This window comes from Macrobrachium rosenbergii, chromosome 24, assembly GCF_040412425.1.
Source record: "Macrobrachium rosenbergii isolate ZJJX-2024 chromosome 24, ASM4041242v1, whole genome shotgun sequence".
Taxonomy (NCBI): domain Eukaryota; kingdom Metazoa; phylum Arthropoda; class Malacostraca; order Decapoda; family Palaemonidae; genus Macrobrachium; species Macrobrachium rosenbergii.
Window position 1 is genome coordinate 36370576 of NC_089764.1, and position 22391 is coordinate 36392966.

The 22391-nt window shown below is 44.3% G+C and overlaps 1 protein-coding gene across 1 annotated transcript in view; it reads right to left on the reverse strand.

Moving 5' to 3' along the window:
• LOC136851850 (uncharacterized) overlaps positions 1–22391 on the reverse strand; it is a 144652-nt gene that overhangs the window by 94813 nt on the left and 27448 nt on the right. Inside the window, 5 exon segments of the mRNA XM_067126162.1 lie at positions 140–255; positions 457–638; positions 10767–10902; positions 11680–11794; positions 14638–14795. Of these exon segments, the coding sequence (XP_066982263.1) occupies positions 140–255; positions 457–638; positions 10767–10902; positions 11680–11794; positions 14638–14795 (707 nt within the window).

Below are 22391 nucleotides of genomic sequence, written 5' to 3' on the forward strand. Positions count from 1 at the left end.
TTAACCGGGGACTGCCTATAAATGTAATCTTATTCTACTCTTGATCCTTTCCTTCTTTGCCTTATATAATGCCCTTTCATCTCTTCTCTTATATAATTACCTGCTACTAAAGAAAAATATGTTAAAATTCCAAACTTACCTCTACTATAGCTGTCCACGTTTCTCTGTTATTTTTCGAGTTGTTCTTTCTGAAGTTCTCAATATTGTCCATATAGGCCTGAAGCAGAGCTCTCTCCATCTGAACATTCCATTTTTCTAAGAATGATGAAAAGTGGAAAAAATATACTGAGATGGAATGACTAAAAGATAGAAAACATAACCATCATTTACAAATGTCTTTCTCAAGTCTATCACTACTAGAAAGTAAGCAACTTAACTTGTTTTGATACAATAAACAGAGCACAGTAGGTTATTAGAGGTATTTGTGAACGCAGACAAAAATTTATTATCTCTCACCTTTTGGGTCCCAAATTTTAGCCTTTCTTTTTTTTGATGAAACATATGGGAACATTGGTTCAATTAAATCTTTGTATGCCATTTCTAAGGGTTCATTATCTGGATTAGCATTCCGGTCCACCATTCTCTGGTACAACATAACAAGCGCATTCCATCGTCCATGAATTTGGTGAGCTGTATAACTATGGAGAAATGTAAGAAAAACGACATATTTTTAGGAAAACTACAGAAGGAAATGTTTAAATCTTAACAAGCAAAAATCACTTACGATAGCCTCAATAACATGTGGTATCTTACTAAAAAGCTACTACATTTTTAGAAGTGGTATTACTAAGAAGATTACTTGACCACCACTGATTGTATCTAACATATTTTTCATTCTCAAACCCTTATCCTAAGAATTTCTTGGAATAAATTTCAAAAAGTTATACATGTGTGCTGTAATGCTATAAAGTCCCCTTCACAAATTTGTCAAAAGAATAACACATCACCTACAAACTTTTTGAAATCCCAAAACAGTGTCCTGAACTGGTACACTGTCCCCCCTGAGGATAAAGTGGAGGTACTTTTGTGAGGACTGAAGGATGGGTTGTGAGGTCCTAACCTGTCACCAGGATCCTAAGGGCAACCTCGCTTCAAAACAAAATCTACATGACGCACTGAGTACTCTCAGGAAACAGATCCAGCGCTTCTGATTCAACGATCTTTTACGTATTTTTCGGAAGATACTTTATGTCCTTGTTAGAACTGTAATTACTAATGTATGTAAAGCACTGCAAGCTTTCCAACCATATGTATTTGAAATCTCTTCCTAGAATTGTTAACCATTCTTCAGGTGTGAGAGAACACATCTGACTGTATATACATGTCCCTCTGTTTTTCCCAAATGTCAAATGCTACTTTTACACTTGCAAGAGTCCTTGAACTGTCAGACATTTTGAATCTGCATCTTATTCGCCGCCTCGTTATACCAGTGATCCCGAAGATGATGGACACCGTCAACACCGCCAGCACCAGCCCATCTAGCGACAACGTTGCAACAGCAAGCATCCACCTACTGCCCTTCACAACCCACAACCCAGAGGACCAGTTCTTCACAGCAGACACCATCTTCAGGCCTAAGAAGATCTCTTTATCCTGCAAAGCCCACGCCATCCTCGAGTTCCTGCCAGACGACATCTTCAAGCAGATCGCAGAATGCTCACCGACCAATAGACCACTGTCACCTACGAAACGTTGAAGGCCCAACTAAGGTCATCCTTCAGCATGCTGCCCTCCCTAAGAGCTAGGAAATTCCTAGACAATGTACAGGCAGCAATAGGAGACCAACAGCTGTTGCACATCTACTGTACAAGCAACTGTGGCGGCAAGTTACGATCCCCACCACAGATGGCCACCCAGAGACTACGTTGGACCTTGTGAGAGAGGTCCTACTCACAAAATTACCCTGCCAAACAGTCGCAGCCATCCCCAACGCATCGACCATGGATCTCGACAATTTCCTGAAGACAGTTAATGCCGTCCACCTGGCCCACAAGTCGACGGAGCCTACACAACCACCCATAGCAGCAGCCGCCCCATAGCCACTGCAGCAGACCGACACAGAGACTGACAGCGATCCACTGGGCACTGCCACCCCCATACACCGCTACCAGAAATACAAACCCAAATACAAGCCAAAGGTCATTTGTTTCTACCACTGGAGGTTTGGGAGTGAAGCCTGAAAATGTGAAAATGATTGCTGTATGTCAAAAAAACATGCAAAGGGGTCACAACAGTGACTCAACAAAATAAACATCCGGTGGGCAGACCGGCTGCCCCGTAAGAGAAACCATGCCTGCTTTCCACTGGCTCTCTTCCAGGTACTACAGGCAAAAAACTCAATGTGTTTTTTCATTGTATACGAAAGATCAAATACAGAGTTCCTGGTCAACACCGGCACATGCAGATCATTCATGCCTGCCAACCCACACAAATACAGTACCTCAATCCAACCACCGGCACCCTACAGGTGTCCACTGCCAGTGGAGCCCTGCTGAAAATATACAAGAAAAGGACCATGATTTGTCATTCGGAGGGAAGCTGTACAACTAGACGTTCGTCACAGCAGTTGTAACAATCACACTTTTAGGAGCACTTCCTAAAAGCCCACAACATGCTGGCAGACATAAGGGAACAGCAGCTGATCACACAACCTGCCCTGTAGCCCCACTCATGCTGACTCCAGCACCAGAGATAAGTCACCTCCTACAGGAGTTTCCGGAGGTATTTAAGGATGTCCTGACTTGGGAGCCACCTGAATCATCCTGGGATTTGGGGTGATCAACACTCTCTTGATCACCCTGCGAATCAGACAAAACGGAGGGAAGGCGTAGACGTTGAGGTTGTCCAACGGGTGTTAGCACGCATCCTCTGCAGCAGCCCATGGGTCTGGCACAACAGAGAAGAAGACTTGAAGTTTTCTGTTGTGCCAGGTGGTGAACATATCAATGATTGGAAGTTCCCACAGGTCGAACAACTTCTCCATAATGTCTACGTGAAGGGACCACTCTATCCCTATCATTTGATTCTGGAGGCTGAGCTTGGCCGCCACTACATTCCCCTTGCCTGGAATGTATCTGGCTGACAGCTCTATCGAGTGAGCTACTGCCCACTCGTGCACCTGCATTGTCAACTGATGCAGCACAAGGGACGCGAGGCCCCCTTGCTTGTTGACATATGCCACTACTATGGTGCTGTTGCTCATCAACACCGAGTGTCTCATCACTTGATCCTGAAACTCTTGGAGGACCAGGAAGGCCGCCTTGTGTTCCAGGATATTGATGTGAAGGTGCTTGTCGTCTCAGTTCCACACACCCAAAACCAGCAACTCCTACAGGTGTGCGCCCCATCCCTCGGTCGATGCGTCCGAGAACAGGATCATGTTGGGAGGGGGAATACGTAGAGATACGCCGATTACGAGGTTCCTGTCATCCAAGTTCTGTCTCACTTCCTCCAATAGAGCAGTGGAAAAGGACTGGGGGTCTCGAGACTGGGACCAGAACTCCTTCATTCTCCACTGGAGAGAACGAAGGTGAAGTTGCCTGTGAGGGACCAGCTTCTCCAAGGACAACAGGTGACCGACGACAACCTGCCACTGCTGAGCTGGCTGTTCCTGTCAAGACAGGAACAGTTGCACTGCCTTCCTGAACCTGCTGATATGACAGTCCAAGAGAAAGACTCCTGCTGCAACCATATCGATCAGCATGCCCAAGTACTTTATCCTCTGCTTGGAGATGAGATCGGATTTCTCGAGATTTACGATGACCCCTAGGCTGTAGCAGAACTCGAGAAGTCAATCCGTCCCAGAACAACTGCGAGCGGGAGCTTGCCAGGACAAGCCAATCGTCAAGACTTCCACAGCACCTTTCTTCAGCATCTCTTGCACCTCCTCCCGGAGTGCGAGATCCTTTGGCAAGCCAGGAACGTAGGTTAGGAGATGGACTGGATTGTTGGTGAGAGGTAGCTGAGACTCGAAGGGAAGTTGATAGCCCTACCAAAGGGCATCGACTATCCCGACTCGGCTCCATGTCGCTGCCATGTTGCCTAATGGCTCGACAGGCAACCCCCCCCACCAATGGCAGCAGCTGGACGGGAACACCACCCCTAAGCATCCTCCCTCCTCCTCCTTACCTTTGCTGCCTTTTCCCACCTGGAGAGAGGGTTGAACGTAGTGTGAATGCATGCTCTTCTTGGCAGAGGTGGAAGAAGGCTGAGTGTTTCTGCGAGTGCCCTTCAAAGCCTGGGTCTTCTTAAGGGCTGAAAAAGTGCTAGCTTGACCAGAGGATCAAGCCGCAGTGGCACGCAAAAACCCAGAGGTCTTTGCCACTGCCTGGTGGACAAGACAGTCGTTGTCTTCAGCATGCCTTGTCTATCGCAGCATCTACCAACTCTCTGGGGTAGAGTGAGGCAGAACCCAGCGACAGTTCATTCCTGAGAGTAAGAGTCGACTTAGGTCCTACAGACCTGGAGATCCAATTCAAGACAGCGTCCCTCCTCTTCAGCACCAGGATTGCCTACAGGTTTGCTGTCTATTGGCCAGGTAGGAAATAGGTCTACCTCCATACTGGCAGTCTCCTGGAAACGTAATCCTCTCCAGGGGTGCTCAAACTCGAGGAGGTGGCAACCTTGTATACCATGAACGACCACAGATCCAGCCAGGAGAATGCCTGGAGAGCTGCCATGGCAGTGGCTTCCAGGTTCGCTGCTTCTTGTTGGGAGAGAGAGACCCCTTCCACAGTAAGCTGCTGTAGCGAAGACCCGGGCTTACCCGAACTAGGTCCAGGTCTACCTGTTTAGTCAGCAAAGACTCCTCCGTAGGCATGTAGAAACGCTTCTGTTGAGGCAGAGGCCCAGAGACAAGATTTTTCACTTGATCAAGAACCCCTTCGAAAAGCGCAGACCATGGCAGCCACACCAAAGCTTTTGGTTCCTTTTTCGAACCTCAAAAAGATTCATGGCGCGAAGGCCAACCCACAGATGAAGACATGGTCCCTTCCCTGAGGTCGTGATGATGAACCAGTGCGATGATCTCCGAAAAGGTCCTCTGTATCTCGGGGGTGTCCACATCCCAGGGAAGAGGACCTTCGAATCCTTCCAAGGGTGCAGTCCTCCCAATCATCTCTCTCTGTAGGAAGGAGAACCTCAGCAGACCCCTGGGATCCTCCCTCAACCACTTGCGCGTACAACCGAGTCGGTCCGTGAACCGAACCCAGGCGCAGGCCTTCGTGGTGGAACCCCGAAGAGAAGCAGCATTCTTGTCAGAGTCCCTTGTGTCTGACTCACGCCTCCCGGTGAAACCCCAGGAGGTTGAGGGGACAGGAGAGGGGGGATCGAGCACTCCTACCTGTCCTACCGGAAGAACCAGCAGGAGAGGAAGGCCGTGGGCGGTCACCAACCCATGGTGGAGACGGTGGCACAGGTCTAGGAGCGTCTATGCCATGGCAAGGCACTGCCCCCAGGAGAGCATAGAGGTTCATGCAAACACATCCGTGCACTCTCCTCCAGCAAGCGGGGTCGGTCACGTGAACGTGAATGAGGGCTGGCTGGAGTTAAGTGCTCGGGTACCGTCAGACGTGAACTTGCGCAATCCTCCTGACACACTCCAGTCTTCTTTGAGGCCATAAACTCCCAAGAAGAAGACTGTACAGGGGATTTCCTCACTGTGTCTCCAGGTGCTTGGACCCTCGAGTCTGAAGCACTGGGTTGGGAGCCTGTCTGAGCACTTGAAGCAGTACAGTAAACCCCCCGTATTCGCGTTCTCACCGTTCGCGGACTCACGCATTCGCGGGTTTCTCTATGGAACATATCTAGCCATCATTCCCAAAAAATTCGCCCATTCGCGGTATTTTTCACTGAGAAATATTCACTAATTACTGTATTTTCATATAATTTTCATAAATGCACTTTTTGTGATAAAACTATTAAAATACTCAGGTATAAGCATTTGTACAGGGTTTTTCTTGGTTTAAGCTATCAAAATGGGCAGTTCTAAGTGTTTTAGAGGGGTTTTAGGCATTCGCGGATTTGACCTACTCGCGGGGGGCGACGCATCCCCTGCGAATACGGGGGGTTCACTGTACTGGCAAGAAGTGTCAAAGCACCTACATGTTTTGGCACTTTTCTGTGCTGTGCCTAAACCAAACCGGGGAGCGGACTCTCCAGTGCTGTTTTGGGTACTTGGAGAGACCCGACCTTGCTGAGCACCCAACACTCCCGAATCTCATTCAGAACCATTAACAGGAGAGGTCTCCACCCAAGTGTCCGAAGAAACTCAGGAAGAGACAGGCACAAAACCAGTCTCAGAAGCGGACTTATTTGGGCTGGTTTCAAGTGTACAAGCCTTGGGGGCTCGTCCCCGTGGGGTCTGTGAAATGGTTCTGGGGTTGGAAGACCGGAGCAGAGCCAGCAAGCGATCCCACTGCTTCCCCTGTGGCAGGAGGCAGCCCCTTAGAAGACCCATAGCGGGTCTTCTGAAGGGGGGGGGGGAGAGGCAGCCTCCTTCTTCGGTGGCGAGCCTCAGAAGAAGAAGGGGAGGAGGCAGCAGACGACGAAGATGAAGACATAAAAGACGATGATGATAACACCTTACAACTCCTCTTCGATTTCTTCTTTGACATCGTCAGGATGGCAGTCAGGTCTCCCATCCAGGAGGGAGCAGCAGGACCACAGGAGCAGCCAACACAGCTGGGGCAACAAGAGCAGCCAATGCAGCTGGGGCAACAGGAGCAGCAGCAGCAGTCGGGGCAGCACGAACAAAGGAGCAGCAGGAGCAGCTGGGTCAACAGGAACAGCAGAAGCAACTGGAATCATGAAGGCAGTAGGATGAAAGGACACCACATACTGAGGAGCAGGAGCATGCACAGCAGTCTGATCCACCACCATAGGAGTCATCAGAGTTGGGAAGTGCATTGACCCCGACCAGGGAACCTTGGCAAACGCTGTCATGGTCACCGTTGTTGTTGTCGTGGAGGTGACAGCTGCATGCGTCACTACACGAGACTCCGAAGCATGTGACGCCTTCAAATGTGCCAGAATACCTTGCACTGATGGGGTGCCCGAGAGACCCAAGGAGAACCATGCCTCCTGGAGCTTAGCCACCTCACAGAGCTCAGCCGCCTGACCTGAAGGAGACAAAGTTGGATAAGCGAAGGGAGACCCCTTTTACTCTGAGGGAAAATCTTCGCCCTCGGAGCGAGCAGAGGCCCCCAAGAAGAGATCGTCTTGATCCCTCCCCCCTCCCTGATGAAGCGAGTGAAGACGAAGAGGGAGAGATTGTTCCTGAAGGAGAGGCAGCCGAGAGGGAAAGTTTAGCAGGAGGGAGAAAAGAGGAAGAAGGGTTAGCAACCAAAGGCATAGTCGGCGGTGTGTACCTCCAGACGACACTTTGGAAGCTTTCCTCCTGTACTGTTTCCTTCCTGCAAACTTCACCCACTGCACAGGTGACCAAGAACAACAATCAGCACAAGGAGATTCTGGATTACAGTCATGCCCCCTGTAACTGGTTCAGAGGACAAGAGTGTCAACACCAACAGGCAATCAAAAGTGGGTGCAACCCTTACCATCAACACCAGGACATGCGCTGGGTGATGGCCTTCCATACAGGTTTAGATGATTTGTGGGTTTGCATATTAAACAAATATCAAACACAAAAGCAGATGTTATCAACACAAACGAAAACAAGAATGATCCCACCGGGAATAAAGCAAAACAGCAATCAGGGCAGAGAGACAGGAAACATGTCTGCATTGCATGAAGGCCAAAAGCAAATTGGAATGTTAACATCCGGGCAGGCGGGGCTCCCGCCTACTGGACGGCAGTCCAGTAGTTAACTGCCTAACCACTTTGTTCAATAGTTTAATGGCCGTTTCAGCTTTGCTTTAAGTAATTACTTACATAAACAACAAGGGTTTGTATAGTTTAGGAAGAAAAATCTTTGATGCATTTTTCAGAAGATACTTTATGTCCCTGTTAGAACTGTAATTACTAATGTATCTAAGGTAATGCAAGCTTTCCAACAATATGTATTTGAAATCTCTTTCTAAACTGTATATAAAATTGTTAACCATTCTTCAGGTGTGAGAAAACACATCTGACTATATACAGTGTCCCTGTTTTACCCTAATGTCAACTGCTACTTTAATGCTCACAAGAGTTCTTGACCTGTCAGGCATTTTGTGTCAATAAATCAGAATACACCTTGAATCTGCATCTTACTCGCCACCACATTATAGGGTATTTGGAAATACGCATCCTTCAGGTCCATCGTAAGCATGAAGTCGGACTCCCTGATGGCAACAAATACTGAACGTGTCATTTCCATCGTGAACCGAGTCTGGCAAACGAATCGGTTCAAGAGAGAGAGGTCTATGACCAGTTTCCATCCCTCCGTTACTTTCTTATAGAGAAAGAGATGGCTGTAAAACTAAGGAGACCGATCTGTCACAACTTCCACAAAACCTTTCTTCAGCATTACTTTCACCTCCCCCTGTAGGGCGAGGTCCTTCAGCGAGCCAGGAATGTAGGTTTGGAGGTGTACCGGATGGCTGGTGAGAGGTGGTGGAGACTTGACGGGAAGTAAATATCCTTTCCGAAGAACATTCACTACCCAGGTCTCCCCTCCATATCACTGCCATGTTGCCCAATGGCTCGACAGGCACCCCCTACCAATGGCAGCATGTGGGGAGGAATACCACCCCTACCGTCCTCCTTCCTTCTTCTTACCACTGCCCCCTCTCCCGATCTGGGAAGGGGGCTGAAAGGAGCACTGTTGTACACCCTTTCTGGCGGGGGCAGATGAAGAATGGATATTCCTACGAGGGCCCTTCAAAGTCTGGGACTTCTTAGGACCCATAGAGGAAGTGCCAGCCTGACCCGAAGATCGCGCTGAAGTGGCAAGCAAAGATCCGTAGGTCTTTGCCACTGCCTGGTGAGCAAGACAGTCGTTATCAGCTCTCCGTCTGTCCACCACGGCATCCAGTTGCTCTCTAGGGAAGAGAGAACAGGAAACCAGCAACAGTCCATTCCTCCGGGCCAAAGCCAACTCAGGACTGACAAACTTGGAAATCCGAGTCAGGACTGCGTCCCTCCTCATCAAAATCAAATTCGTCCACGGAAATGGCCCTACTTCCGGATTGCATCAGCCTCTTGAAAGTAGCTTCCTCCTCAGGGTTTCTCGAACCCTAGTAGATGAGGAAGTGATCTTGGACACGGACAGTATCCATCGATCCAGCCGAGAGACTGCCTGGAATGCTGCCTTGGCAGTCAATTCCAGTGCCACTGACTCCTGCTGTGAGAGAGACTCTTCCTCCGCAGGGAGCTGGTCCAGCGACAGACCCAGGCATAGACGAACCAGGTCCAGGTCAACCTGTTTGGTCGGCAGTGGCCTCTCCAAGGGGAACATAGAAACGCTTCTGATGAGGAAGAGAAGTATCTTGGTTGAGAAGCTAGAATGAAGTGGGTTCTCCTGCCCAGACACAAGAGAACTCACTTGGTCTAGACCCTCTTCAGCAAGATCAGACCATGGTAGGCCCAACAAAGCTTTGGGTTCCTTATGTGGTTCCCAGAAAGCTTCGAGGACAGAAGGATGATCCACAGGAGTGGCCATGGTCTCTTCCCTGAGATTGTTATACTGACAAATCAATTTCACGATCTCAACTTAGGTCCTCTGTAGTTCAGGGGTGTCCATGTCCTGGGGAAAAGGACCCTTGAGCCCTTCCAGGGCATGGTCCTTGAGGCTACTCTCTCGGCAGGAGAGAGACCTTCATCAGAACCCCCTGATCCTCCCCTCCACCACTCAGGCATAAGACCGTTCCGATCCCAGGACCAAACAGAGGGAGTAAGCTCTCATGGTAGGGCTGAGTTGGGAAGATGCATCCCAATCATGACCAAATAGAGACAGCCTGCTAGTCATTGTCCTGATCCACTGCTGCCCTCTTCCCCACCCTGACTCTCTACTGACGGAGCAACGGGCGATTGCGAAGGAGTAACCTCTCCCTGTGGAGAGGTAACAACGAGAGCCAGTTTCGCTGAGGGGATGGAGCTAGACAGATTTGCAACCTTCGGCGGCGTCACCGGGGACACGTAACCCTCCGACGACGTAAGGGAAGCCTTCCTCTTGTACTTCCTCTTCCGGGTGAACTGCATCCATTGCTCCAAAGGCCAATCACGACATTCAACACAAGGGCTACTTTGGTTGCACTCATGGCGATGGCACTGCACACAAAGAGTGTGGATCAATCTTGATGGGGGAGAGGAAGCAACTGCAGGGAACATTTCCTGTGCTTGGGCAATGCCTCATGGCATGAGGCTTCCTCTCCTTAGGCTATGATGACTCATGGAATTTGCATTACAAACACAATGGGAGACCACAGTAATCATAAATATCACACAAAGAACATAAAAAAAAAAAGAACCAGGATAGCAGTGAAGGCGAGTTGAAGAGAAACCAGCCGGTGGGCAGAGGCGAAAGAGATGCAATGCTGGACGGAAGGGTGGGACTCCCCACACTACAGCCAGTAGTTAACTACCTGACAACCTTGTCAGAATTGAATGGCCAATTTCCAGCTGCACTGAAGGTAATTCCATGTCTCAAGATCAAGGGTTTGTATTCATGTAGGAACAAATAAAACTTTATCAACAAAAATGTGAGACATGGGCTTATTTTTCGTGTATCTTCAAAGACAATTATTCAACTAGGGTCAAACTTGACGAATTTAAAACGATTTAGTGAGTCAGTCAAAGCAACAGAGTTCTGAAGCAAGACTACCTACCTATATCCCTTCTCACTAAATGTTCTTCGTATCCTATCCCAGGTGTTGAACCTCATGCGCAAACCACCATTCTGTTTCAAGTTCTTTCCTGTTAACTCTTTAATTAGTATTTCAGTACCTTCTTTGGTCCATACTCCTGAAGACATAAAAATCAATAAGTTCTCAATAAATATTTTCAAATATTGTACAATAAATATTTACTACAATCTTAAAACTGCAATCAAGAAATAAGGTGTGCATAAAGGACAATTCATTCAACAAGTGACACTGTGAAAATCTTTCTTTGCTAGGTCAGTAAAGTTAGAGATAGATGTAAGTTTGGAAAGTTTTGCTGAAAAATGATATACAGCATGCTTCAAATTATATTCTGCAAGTAAGCTGAAGATACAAGACAGGGTATTAAAACATAACATAACTTTAATTTCCCCATTACCATAATTTTTTTTTTATTAAATTTTCCCTCCACGGGTTTAGACGTGAAATAAGTTCTACACTCTCCTGTCTTGCCCCTCTTAGCCTGAATTCTCAGATGGTAAAGGTCTTTATCTATACCTTTCCTCCATATTTTCTGGGCCTATGAATTTTGCAAATCACCCCTCTGCGGTTACCATTATTTTGAAAAACTTTATAATGACTCCATCATAAGATACTTTCTTGAATAGTGATTTATGGTATACTTTGAAATGACCAATTAACAGCATCAACGCATGCCCAATTTATGAAAGCAAGAAGAAGAGGAATAAAAATCATCTCTATACAAAATAATCCACTATAATTTAGCCCCTCGAGATCACTTATACTTTTTTAAAGGTGCTCAATAGCCAGAAATCTTTATCACTCCATTAAAATACAATGAGGAGATGGAATTCGCAACAACTGGCCATTCAGGATGACCTTACTTCTTGAAACTCACCAAACAAGTCATTAAGTTCACTGAAATATTGACACGTCCTATTTCCTCCATGAATCTCATTACAGTTGACAACGTTTCGGTATTTCTTGCATAATTCCCGCCATCGCATACGGATCTGGAAGGAGATTGCAAATTACAAAGGTGTTTAAGAAGCAGCAAAATCATGAGTAAATTTATTAACTGACCATATCTCTCAATGAGAAAGTAAATATGAAATGCTTATAAATGCTGAAACAGGTATTAACACGTTGACTGCAATGTGCTCCTTATGTGGTTCATGTGGGATTGTCTTAATGAGCAGCATGTAACATATGTGGTACATTTGCTTAGAATTATACATATTTTTTAACATATGAGGTACATTTGCTTAGAAAGTTAAGTATACCTTAGTTTTACCAGACCACTGAGCTGATTAACAGCTCTCCTAGGGCTGGCCTGAAGGATTAGACTTATTTTACGTGGCTAAGAACCAATTGGTTACTTAGCAACAGGACCTACAGCTTATTGTGAATCCGAACCACATTATAGCGAGAAATTAATTTCTATCACCAGAAATAAATTCCTCTAACTCTTCATCAGCCGGCCGCGGGAATTGAACTCTGGCCCATCGAATGACAGTCTGAAGCTCAACCGGTTCGGCCAACAAAGGGCTACACATTATACATATTTTTGAAGTACCTTAAATTTAATTAAAAAGGGTTTATTTTCATTAAAACTAATATTGTAGTATGTGGGAAACAAATAAATTAACAGAGCATTAAGTAAATACTTTATTTATTAGTGTAAAATATTTATATGGTCGCAAAAGGGCGAATAATTTTTTTATTCTTTTTATTTTCCAATAGCAGAAAATTTGAAAAAAATTTCATATAAGATCAAGAAAATGTATTTTCAGTTTAAATTACAATGAAAAAACTATATTTTTGTAAATTTTTTAAATTCTGAAATATTGAAAAAATAAAATGTTTCCTATTCTTTGTCAAAAAATGTTCAAGTTTTATGTTGTATGACTAAGAAAATCATGTAGCACCTAGGGTACACAAATAAAAACACTTTTTCTGTTTTGCATCTACACTGAAAAAAAAAATAAAATAAAAATCCTGAAATATTCCTAAATTCTTTGAACAGAATTTTTCAAGTTGAAACAACTGGGACAAAGGAAAGGTTTATCAATACAATTCTTGCAATATGCGTTCACTCTTCTTCCTTTTATTTGAGCAACAGCACTTCCCTCATTCTGTGAAACCATCTCATAACAGTTATATATATATATATCATATAGATATATATATATTATATATATATGTGACCTGATTCTCGGTCATGTAAAGGTTCTACCAGTACAAATGAAACACGTAAGATACAATTAACACGTGTATTTTCCTTAATAGTTACACAGGACCCTGTTGCTAATATTACGCTACTTAATTATGCAATTTTAGTCAGAAGGTACTCTGAGGTGGCACACGCCATGGCTGTCTTTCAGACTCGCTTCCTAGCCCGACGACAACTAAACTCCTACTGATCTTCAACTTTTCAAATTGAACTTGCTTAGGTCATAGACCTCAGCTGATTGGTCTCTTATAATCGAAAGGAACCAATAAGGGTATTCAATGTATGGCACTCATTTGAACTGCCCACGCCAAACCCCAATGATCGTATGGCGTTCGACGACTCAGCAGTATCTATCTGTCTGTTACTCTCTGATCACAAAGACATACAAACAACTGGCAGATTTTCTGTTATGTCTCAAACATGAATTTCTATATATAAAAATGCTTTTGTTTTATACAGAAACCGGTAAGATTTTACTTAAATTGGTCTCGGCGTTCAACTAAAAATTTTATATGCTTACTTTGGTGCATCTGCAAGCCCACATCACGCTGGACCATTCACCAGTACAAATATAAGCCCAGATGATCTACTGTAGTACCATTATCATTATTCACCTGTCACTGGTTACAAAAAGTGAACGAATGTTTAATACATTTTTACGTGGATTGTTTCTTTCTTTACAACTTAGTCCTGCACACAACTTACACAAACAGAGAGAGAGAGAGAGATTTTTTATTTTCGGGTTTATTGTTAGTACTCAAGCACTTCAAAAACAGAAAAGCAACTACAGTCTTAATGAAAAATAGGATGCATTATCACAGCTTTCTACCGGTGCTCTCTGCTGCCATTTTATTAAATATCACCTTATAGGGAGGCACCACTCAGATACTGTGCTATGTGGCACACTGTAGACAGTATTAGAGGTTCTCTATAGTACTACTTCAGCCACAGCTGCACTGCTTTCTGCCTTTCATTTTCCATCCATTGCCTATGGTCTATTAAACTTTAACTTTCATTTTTTATGTTTCAGTAATTTGACCAAGGTCAAGTCTTGCGACAGCATGTCTCATCTCATGACAGCAAAAATGGGGCTACTGTAACAAGTTTGTGAATGTAAAAAAAAGGGTGCTTCATAATTACAAATACAATTACAGTGAACCCCTGTATTCGCAGGGATGCGTCCCACACCCCCCTGCAAATAGCTGAAATCCGCGAATGCTTAAAACCCCTCTAAAAACACTTAGAACTGCCCATTTTGATAATTTAAACAAAGAAAAACCCTCTAAAAATGCATATACCTGAGTATTTTAATAGTTTTATCACAAAAAGTGCATTTATTTATGAAAATTATATGAAAATACAGTAATTAGTGAATATTTCTCAGTGAAAAATACCGCGAATGGGCAAATTTTCCGCGAATAACGGCTAGATATGTTCCACAGAGAAACCCGCAAATGTGTGAGTCCGCGAATCACGAGAACGCGAATATGGGGGGTTTACTGTATAACTAAGAAACAAAAAGAAGTTATAACAAACCTGAATTATACAACATAGAAACAAGAATCATATTAAGTACAAAGGACAAATTGCTTGAATCCTTTGTAGTTCCATACTTTAACTAACCTGAAGAACTGTAAAATGATGATCTGCCTCACCAAGCTTGTTCCGAATTAATTCCCAAGCTTCGGTCCGTTTGACATTGTCAGCAGCAATGAAGTATGCTGCAGGAACTTCTTTGACGTACTTTATTAATAACTTTGTAGAAACATCATCCCATGGACCTACAAAAATATTAAAGTTCTGAGTTCTGTTACATAAATAAATTAGTACAAGGATTCTTTGCACTAAGAGAGAGAGAGAGAGAGAGAGAGAGAGAGAGAGAGAGAGAGAGAGAGAGAGAGAGAGAGAGAGAGAGAGAGAGAGAGAGAGAGAGAAAATTAACACAGTATTGACCAATCAACCTGACAATATCCTGAAGTAACTGTTTGCTCTCTTTATCATTTACCAGAAATCAACATGTTTCATGAACAATAAAGGAGATTCAACACAAAACTGAATTAAAATAAACTGGAAAACTTATAACCACATCACTACTCTGAGTAAAAAAAAAGGAAGAAAGAGGGATGACACTACTGGTAGCAGGATCACATAATCAAACAAATGTGTGGAGTGACATTAAGGACACAGAGAGAGAGAGAGAGAGAGAGAGAGAGAGAGAGGAGTGACAGAGAGAGAGAGAGAGAGAGAGAGAGAGAGAGAGAGAAATAGCTACTAAAAGCAAACACAAGAAGGAAGGAAGCCTTCAAATGCCAGCAATGGACAGGCAAGAAGAAGAATAAATGTCTACAAGCATAAAAGGGAGGTCAAGATGGCAAATTAACAACAAAAAGGAGGGTGTCATAGGATGGAATCAGGATCTTAACATAGCAGATCGAATAAAGAAAATGTCTGAGATGAAGCACATGAAGTAATATGATAAGCTGTAAAATGGACAATGTAGAAGGATTAAAATTAAGAAAATAGGTTAACAAAAAGAACTACTGGAAAAATGGAGGTGGAATGTTAAGCTGCTACTAAATGAAGAATACAAATATGCACTGGAGGATGCAATACCTTGGAGACCAAGAGTGTGACATAAGAAATTACAATAGCCTGAAGAGATGGAAAATCTTAAGACTCCAGGATAACATGAAATTTATCAACAGCTGGAGAACTGAATATGGAAGAACTAACAAGAAAATGTGACATACTACAATGATGAAATTGCAATGTATAGTCGTGGTATCTTTGTGGTGTAACCAGTGACCTCCCACTGAAGTGGTTTTGGGTTCAAGTCTTTCTCTTGGATTGACAGATGTTCACTGTTTACACAAACTTACTGACCCTGTGGACTAGGGATGGGGGGGTTGTGTGGATTCACAAGTCTACTTGATGAGTTATATACAAAATTAACAAACATAGTTATCCTCTGTACATGATTCTCATCCAGGACAACTTTGGCACTTCCATCAGTTACAATTTTGATATGTAAGTTTCATGTTCTTAAGTACTTTACGAAAAAAGTGTCGGATCTTGTGCATCCAGTTACAGAAAAAAAATGAAAGTTTTGCTGCAGTCAAACAACTTGTATATGCTAACTCTAAAGAACATTCTCAGTCATGTTTACAGACTTTAGAACAAGATTCCGGGTTGTTTCAGTATGTCTCTCAAAACTGGCTTGTGTGTAAAGAGATGTTGGCAACTTATTTACGAACTTTCAAATTAACATTTGGCAACGATACCAATAACCGAATTGAACTGGAAAATGGAAAGCTCAGGTATTTGCTATCTTCAGCCACTTCAATGTCTGAATGCATTAAAGAAACATTATGCTACATAACTGTGTTTTAAATGATGAACGAGCACATCAAGTATTTTTGTAAAAATGCGTTTTCAGTAGTTTAATAAGTTGTATTGTAAATACACAGAGCGTGCTGTGAAACTTATGTCCATAAAGCCCATGAAAATTCTATCATTCCATCTATCCAATCTAATTCCCCAAGTAGCTACGCTGTCAATCAATTCTAGTCGTTATGAAGTGGAAATTTTTGGTCATGCAGTTTCTATTGTCAGAACCCTTTGCCTTCCAAGCATAGTATTGCAGTAATATTAAAAGGTGATACAGATGCAATTACAAATAATATTAACTCTAGGTGGCACAAAGAAAACACAGTGATACCTGAAGCAACTGTTCCAGAAAATCAGTCACCTATATCACAAACTCTGGGACATCAGCACCCAATGACCCAAGGACAAAAATTCTGACAATCAGAGAAATCATTCAAAGGCTTGCAGCTGTACTCACAAACAGTGGAACCATTCAAAAATTGCAGCTGTACTCACATGCAGTGGAACGCAAGTCTTCCAAAGCTGACTGGGTACAGTAGTCTCAACAATCTTCTCCAAATGTGGAAAGAAAATAATGACTGCAGGGTTTTAAACAACAATGACAAATCCGATACACATGGCAGCCATACCCAACAGAATCCACCTCCATGTCCATCAGAAGAAACCAGTTGTCCCGTACCATCTATGACAGATACAACAAAAAAGTTAAATTCTTCAGACGAACCAACGTCACTCTCAGAACGTTCCAACTTAGCAAATGTTCATGTCCCTTCAGTGAAACAAAGGGGGCGTCCTAAAGAACCTAGAACACTAGGTAGGTTTAATAATTCAAAAGCTGGACATAAAAAGAAAGGAAGCAACAAGAGCAATGAAAAGCAGAAAAAGGCTAGAAAACAATAGTGTTCTTATCCTGAATTTGACAGATGAGGCATTGTTTATTTTCTTGTTTTTTGGAAATGGCGGAAGTCCCCTCTTATTATGTGGCCGAAAATCATTGTAAGCAGAGACATCGTCAAAAATCATAAGAAAACCTTAGAAAAATAACATTTTTATAATAAAATAAAGGTTTATGTATACTTACCAAGTAATTACATAGTTTTAGTTTCAAACCAGTTTGGCAGCTAAAGTTTGAAAATTCATGATAGAGATTGTTTTGTTTTGGTGTAGGTAGAAAGTCCCGCCCACTTTCAGGAAAGAGAGGAACAACTCAGCAAAGCACTTCAATTTGCTTGTGCCTAAATGACCATGTGAGGGGAGGAGGGTAGGCTCCCATTTGTAATTACTTGGTAAGTATATATAAAACTTTATTTTATGATAAAATGTCCTTTTTATATAACTAACTTACCAAGTAATTACACAGCTGATTCCCACATTGACAGGTGGTGGGATGCATGGACATCTTCTACCCTAAAACATTAGTAAATGTAATGAATTTGAGAATAGGAAATTTGCTAGTATTGAGACAATACTTGTTGTTTCCTTACCTTTTAAGAGAGCTGCTGCAGGAAGGTACTGCCTCTGGTTGGCGCTCATCTTAACTACAATGGCGTGGCAGTATAGCCAAGAGTCGCCAGCTACATAAGCGGGAGCTTTAAGCGAAGGACCATGCTGATCGCTAGCAAAGCATACAATATTTGCCCCTGTCCTGGGCATAGTACCATCAAAAAAGACAATCAGATAAACTGGACTTATTATCAACAAGATTAAAAATACCATCACCCATCCATTAAAAAACACAAAACTGGCAGGTACCCAAGCACATAGTAACCCCAGACTCCCCAAAAACTCAACGACCTATGACATGGCAAAAAGACTGAGGTTGGAAGGGTCATTTCCTACCCTTCCTTCCCCAATACCATGCCAGCCACTGATAACAGACCTAAGTTACTGCAATTATTAAAAATGGTTTCCACTTCTTTTAAGTAACAGGAAGCAAGCACTGACTTGCATTTCCAATCAGTTATTTGAAGAATGGAAGAGAGGGAGAGGTTGTGCTTAAAAGCTAACGACGTGGCAACGGCTCTAATATCACGAGCTCTCACTTTAAGAAGAGGAAGAAGTTCTTCTTTAATCTGAGAATGTGCTGCACAAATGAGGTCTCTTAGAAAGAAAGAAAGGGCATTCATTGTAAGGGGCCACGAAGGGTCTTTGACTGAACACCTTAAGTTACTGGCAGGATCCCTTATTCTAAGTCCTACACAGGTAAAACTTCAAAGCCATTACTGGACAAAGCACTCTCTCTTCATCCTCCGAAACCAGCACTTCCACTATATTCTTTATACAGAAAGAAAGAGGCCAAGGTTTAGACGGAGTCTCGTTCTTTGCAAGAAACCCCAGTGTACAGGAGCAAACTGCATCTCCTTGAGTGAATCTGACTTTTGTCAATCGCCTGTATCTCACTGACTCTCTTAGCAGTGGCTATGGCTACCAGGAAGAGGGTCTTCTTCATAAGATTCCTAAGGGATGTGAAATTAAGAGGTTCAAAGGCAGGGCTAGAGAGCCATTTTAGAACCACATCCGGGTTCGAAGATACTGGTTGCGAATCCTTTGTCTTGGACATATCGAATGATCTGGTAAGATCGAAAATATCTTGGTTGGCAGAAAGGTCCAGGCCCCTATGTCGGAACACTGAGCTAAGCCTGGACCTGTAACCTTAAATTGTAGACAGGGACAAACCTCTGGTGGTCCTCAGATACAACAGGAAATCAGCGATTTCCGTTTAAGACTTCTTAGTAGGTGAGATGCCATTAGTCCTGCACCAAGTGCAGAATATGGACCACTTATGTTGATAAAAGTTAGAGGATGACTGGCATCTCCATCTTGCAATAGAGTCTGCAACTGCCTCTGAAAATCACTTAGCTCTGAGTAATTTCTTGACAGTCTGTAACCTGTCATTGCTAGATTTGACAACCCTAGATGGAACTGTCTGAAGTGGGGTTGTCTGAGCAGATTGCATTTTTGTGGTAGAAGCCTTGGAAAGTCTACCAACATCTCCAGAAGATCCAGGAACCATTCCCTTAAGAGGTCAGAATGGGGCTATTAGTGTCATCGACACATTTCGGTGTGACTATAACTTGTTCAGGACTTCTTGTATCATCACAAACGGTGGGAAGGTATATAGATTTTTGTTTGACCAGTCCTGTAACATGGCATCTGTTGCCCATGCCAAGGGGTTGTAACTGGCGAACAAAAAAGAAGTAGACGATGATTTTTGGAAGTCATGAAGAGATCCAAAGTCGGAGTTCCCCACAGTCTCCAAAGACCTAGGCATTCCTATGGATCTAAAGTCCACTCCGTGGAATTACTTGATCACGCCTGCTTAGCTGGACTACCAGGACATTCAGTCTGCCCTGGACGAATCTCATTACTAATTTCGTCCAATTCTGCTTTGCCCAAACTAGAAGATCCCTTGCTGCCTCGCAAAGGGAGAAGGAATCTGTTCTCCCTTGCTTGCTCATGTAAGACAGCGTTGTGGTATTGTCCGAATGGACTGCTACAGTCTTCCCAAAAACTGCCAAGGCAAAGACTTGCAATCCCAGATGAATTGCCTTTAACTCTTTCACATTTATGTGAAACCTTTGTTGAGCTGGTGACCACCTCCTGGAGACCTCCTTGTCTCCTAGGAGAGCTCCCCAGCCTAAGTCTGATACGTCTACATAAAAGCTTAGGTCTGGGTTCTGGATGAGAAGGGACTTCCCTTCCAGCAGCCTGTCTTCTGACTTCCACCAGAGCAGGTGCTTCTTTATTTCAGGAGTTCCAGGAAACACAAACAAGTCTGGGTGCCATTTCCTACCCTAGCTGGCTCTAAGAAAAAACTGAAAACTCTCATGTATAGCCTTCCCAGGGATACAAATTGCTCTATGGAGGCTACAGTTCCTAAGAGACTCATCCATCTGTTGGCAGAGCAAGTCTGGAGAGAGAGAGAGAGAGAGAGAGAGAGACATGTCTACTGTTTTCAGACAAGATTCCACTCTTTTGGGGATGGAAAAGCCTGAAAACTAGAGAGTTCAGCATCATCCCCAAATAAACTATCTCCTGAGAAGGAGTCAGTTGGGATTTCTGATGGTTGATGAGCAATCCTAGATTGCTGACTAGGCAAAGGGTCTTGCGAAGGTCCTATGTGCATTGATCCTTTGTCAGGGAGCAAAGGAGCCAATCGTCTAGGTAGAGAGCAATGTTGATGCCCATGAGTTGGAGCCATCCTGCCAGGGGAGCGAGAACACGAGTAAAAACCTGAGGGGCCATCAATAACCCGAAATATGGGCTCAAAACTGGAAGACTCGGTCCTGGAAAACGAATCAGAGGTACTTCCTCGAATCCGGATGAACAGGGATGTGAAAGTACACATCCTGCATACCTATTGAGACCATCCAGTCTCCCTGACGAATGGATGCAAGAATGGAATGAGTGGTCTCCATTCTGAACTTTGTCTTCTGAACAAAGACATTCAACAGACTTACGTTCAGGACAGGTCTCCATCCTCCTGATGATTTGGGAACCATGAAGAGGCGATTGTAGAATCCCTCTGAATCTATATCCTCGACTATCTCTACAGCCTTCTTGTTGAGAAGGGCGGAAACTTCCTCCCAGAGGGCTGCAAACCTCTCTGAGCCTAAGGAGTAGACATTCAAGACAATAGGCTTCTTGACTAAAGGAGGTTTTCCCTGAACGGGATAAAGCAGCCCTCCTTGAGGATTTGAAAGATCCATTGTTCCATTCCCATTTCACTCCATTTTTCCCAGAATAATTGGAGCCTGGCACCCACTGGAGCACAGAGGAATAGGTCTTGATTTTCTTGATGAGGGTCTTGATGCGGACTTCTTGACTGTTCGTGACGAAAAGCGACATTGGAACGTGGTCTGGAAGATCTTGTTCTCCCACAACGAAAGGGATGAGGCTGTAGAGGAGAAGCCAACTTCCCACTAAACAAAAAGGGTCCTTAGTACATCTCACCGACTGAGACAGAAAGTCCTGGGTTGATTTCTCACGTAGATGAATGTCATTAACCATCAACTGTGGGAACAGAAAATCCTTCACCAAGGGAGAAAAAAGGAGAGCAGACTTCTGTGCTGTAGTCACTCCTTTAGGGGTATATGAACACCATAACTCTCTTTTTTAAAACATCCAACTTAAAAAGAGAGGCTAGTTCCCTAGAGCTATCTCTAACTCCTTTATCGGCGCAAGAGAGAACACCAAGAGCGTCCAAGACGAAGCCCTCGGGAGAGAGGAACAGTCCTGTATTTTCTGTGCCAAGGCCCCCACTGACCAATCCAAGAAGAGCTAAGACACCCGTATGTCTGGGCTCTTTCTCTCGTCCTGTGCCTGTGTCTTAACAGAGAGAGGTCTCTCTGGTACCAGTCCAGGGTGCCAGAGTCTCCTTAGAGACCTGGGTGCTCGGCGTGGCTTGCGAACAAGTGTCCATCACAGTACCAGACTTAGAAGCAAAACAGACTTCTTCGGCACAGCAACAGTTGTGCAAACTGAGGTCTGCATGCCCTCGGCTCCCGAAACGACTGACCTAGGGGTCAATGATTCAATTCCCTGGCCTGTGGGCCGGGAAGAGCCGATGAGAGATCCCACTGCCTTCCCTGCGAAAAGAGGCAGCCCCTTAGAAGTGCCAGGGTGAGACTCCTTGTGGTGGGGGAGAGAGAGAGCCTTCTTCTTCCTCGGCCGACGAGCCTCAGAAGTGGAAGAGGTAGCAGACAACGACAGTGACGAAGACGATGAAGACGACACCTTCCAAGACCTCTTCTTCAACTTATTCTTTGTCATCTCCTTCAGGATGGTGGTCAGGTCGCCGACCCAGGAGGGAGCAGCAGAAGACGCAGGAGCGGCCAGGGGGCCCAGGGAAGCAGGAGCAACCCGGGCAGCGGAGACATCAACAATTAAACCAGCGGAGACCAGGGCAAGCGGAGCAGCGTGGGAGCCAGGGAAGCCATGAGTGATCGGCACAGGAGGAGCAGCAACAGGAGCCAGGCTGGGCCGAGAGT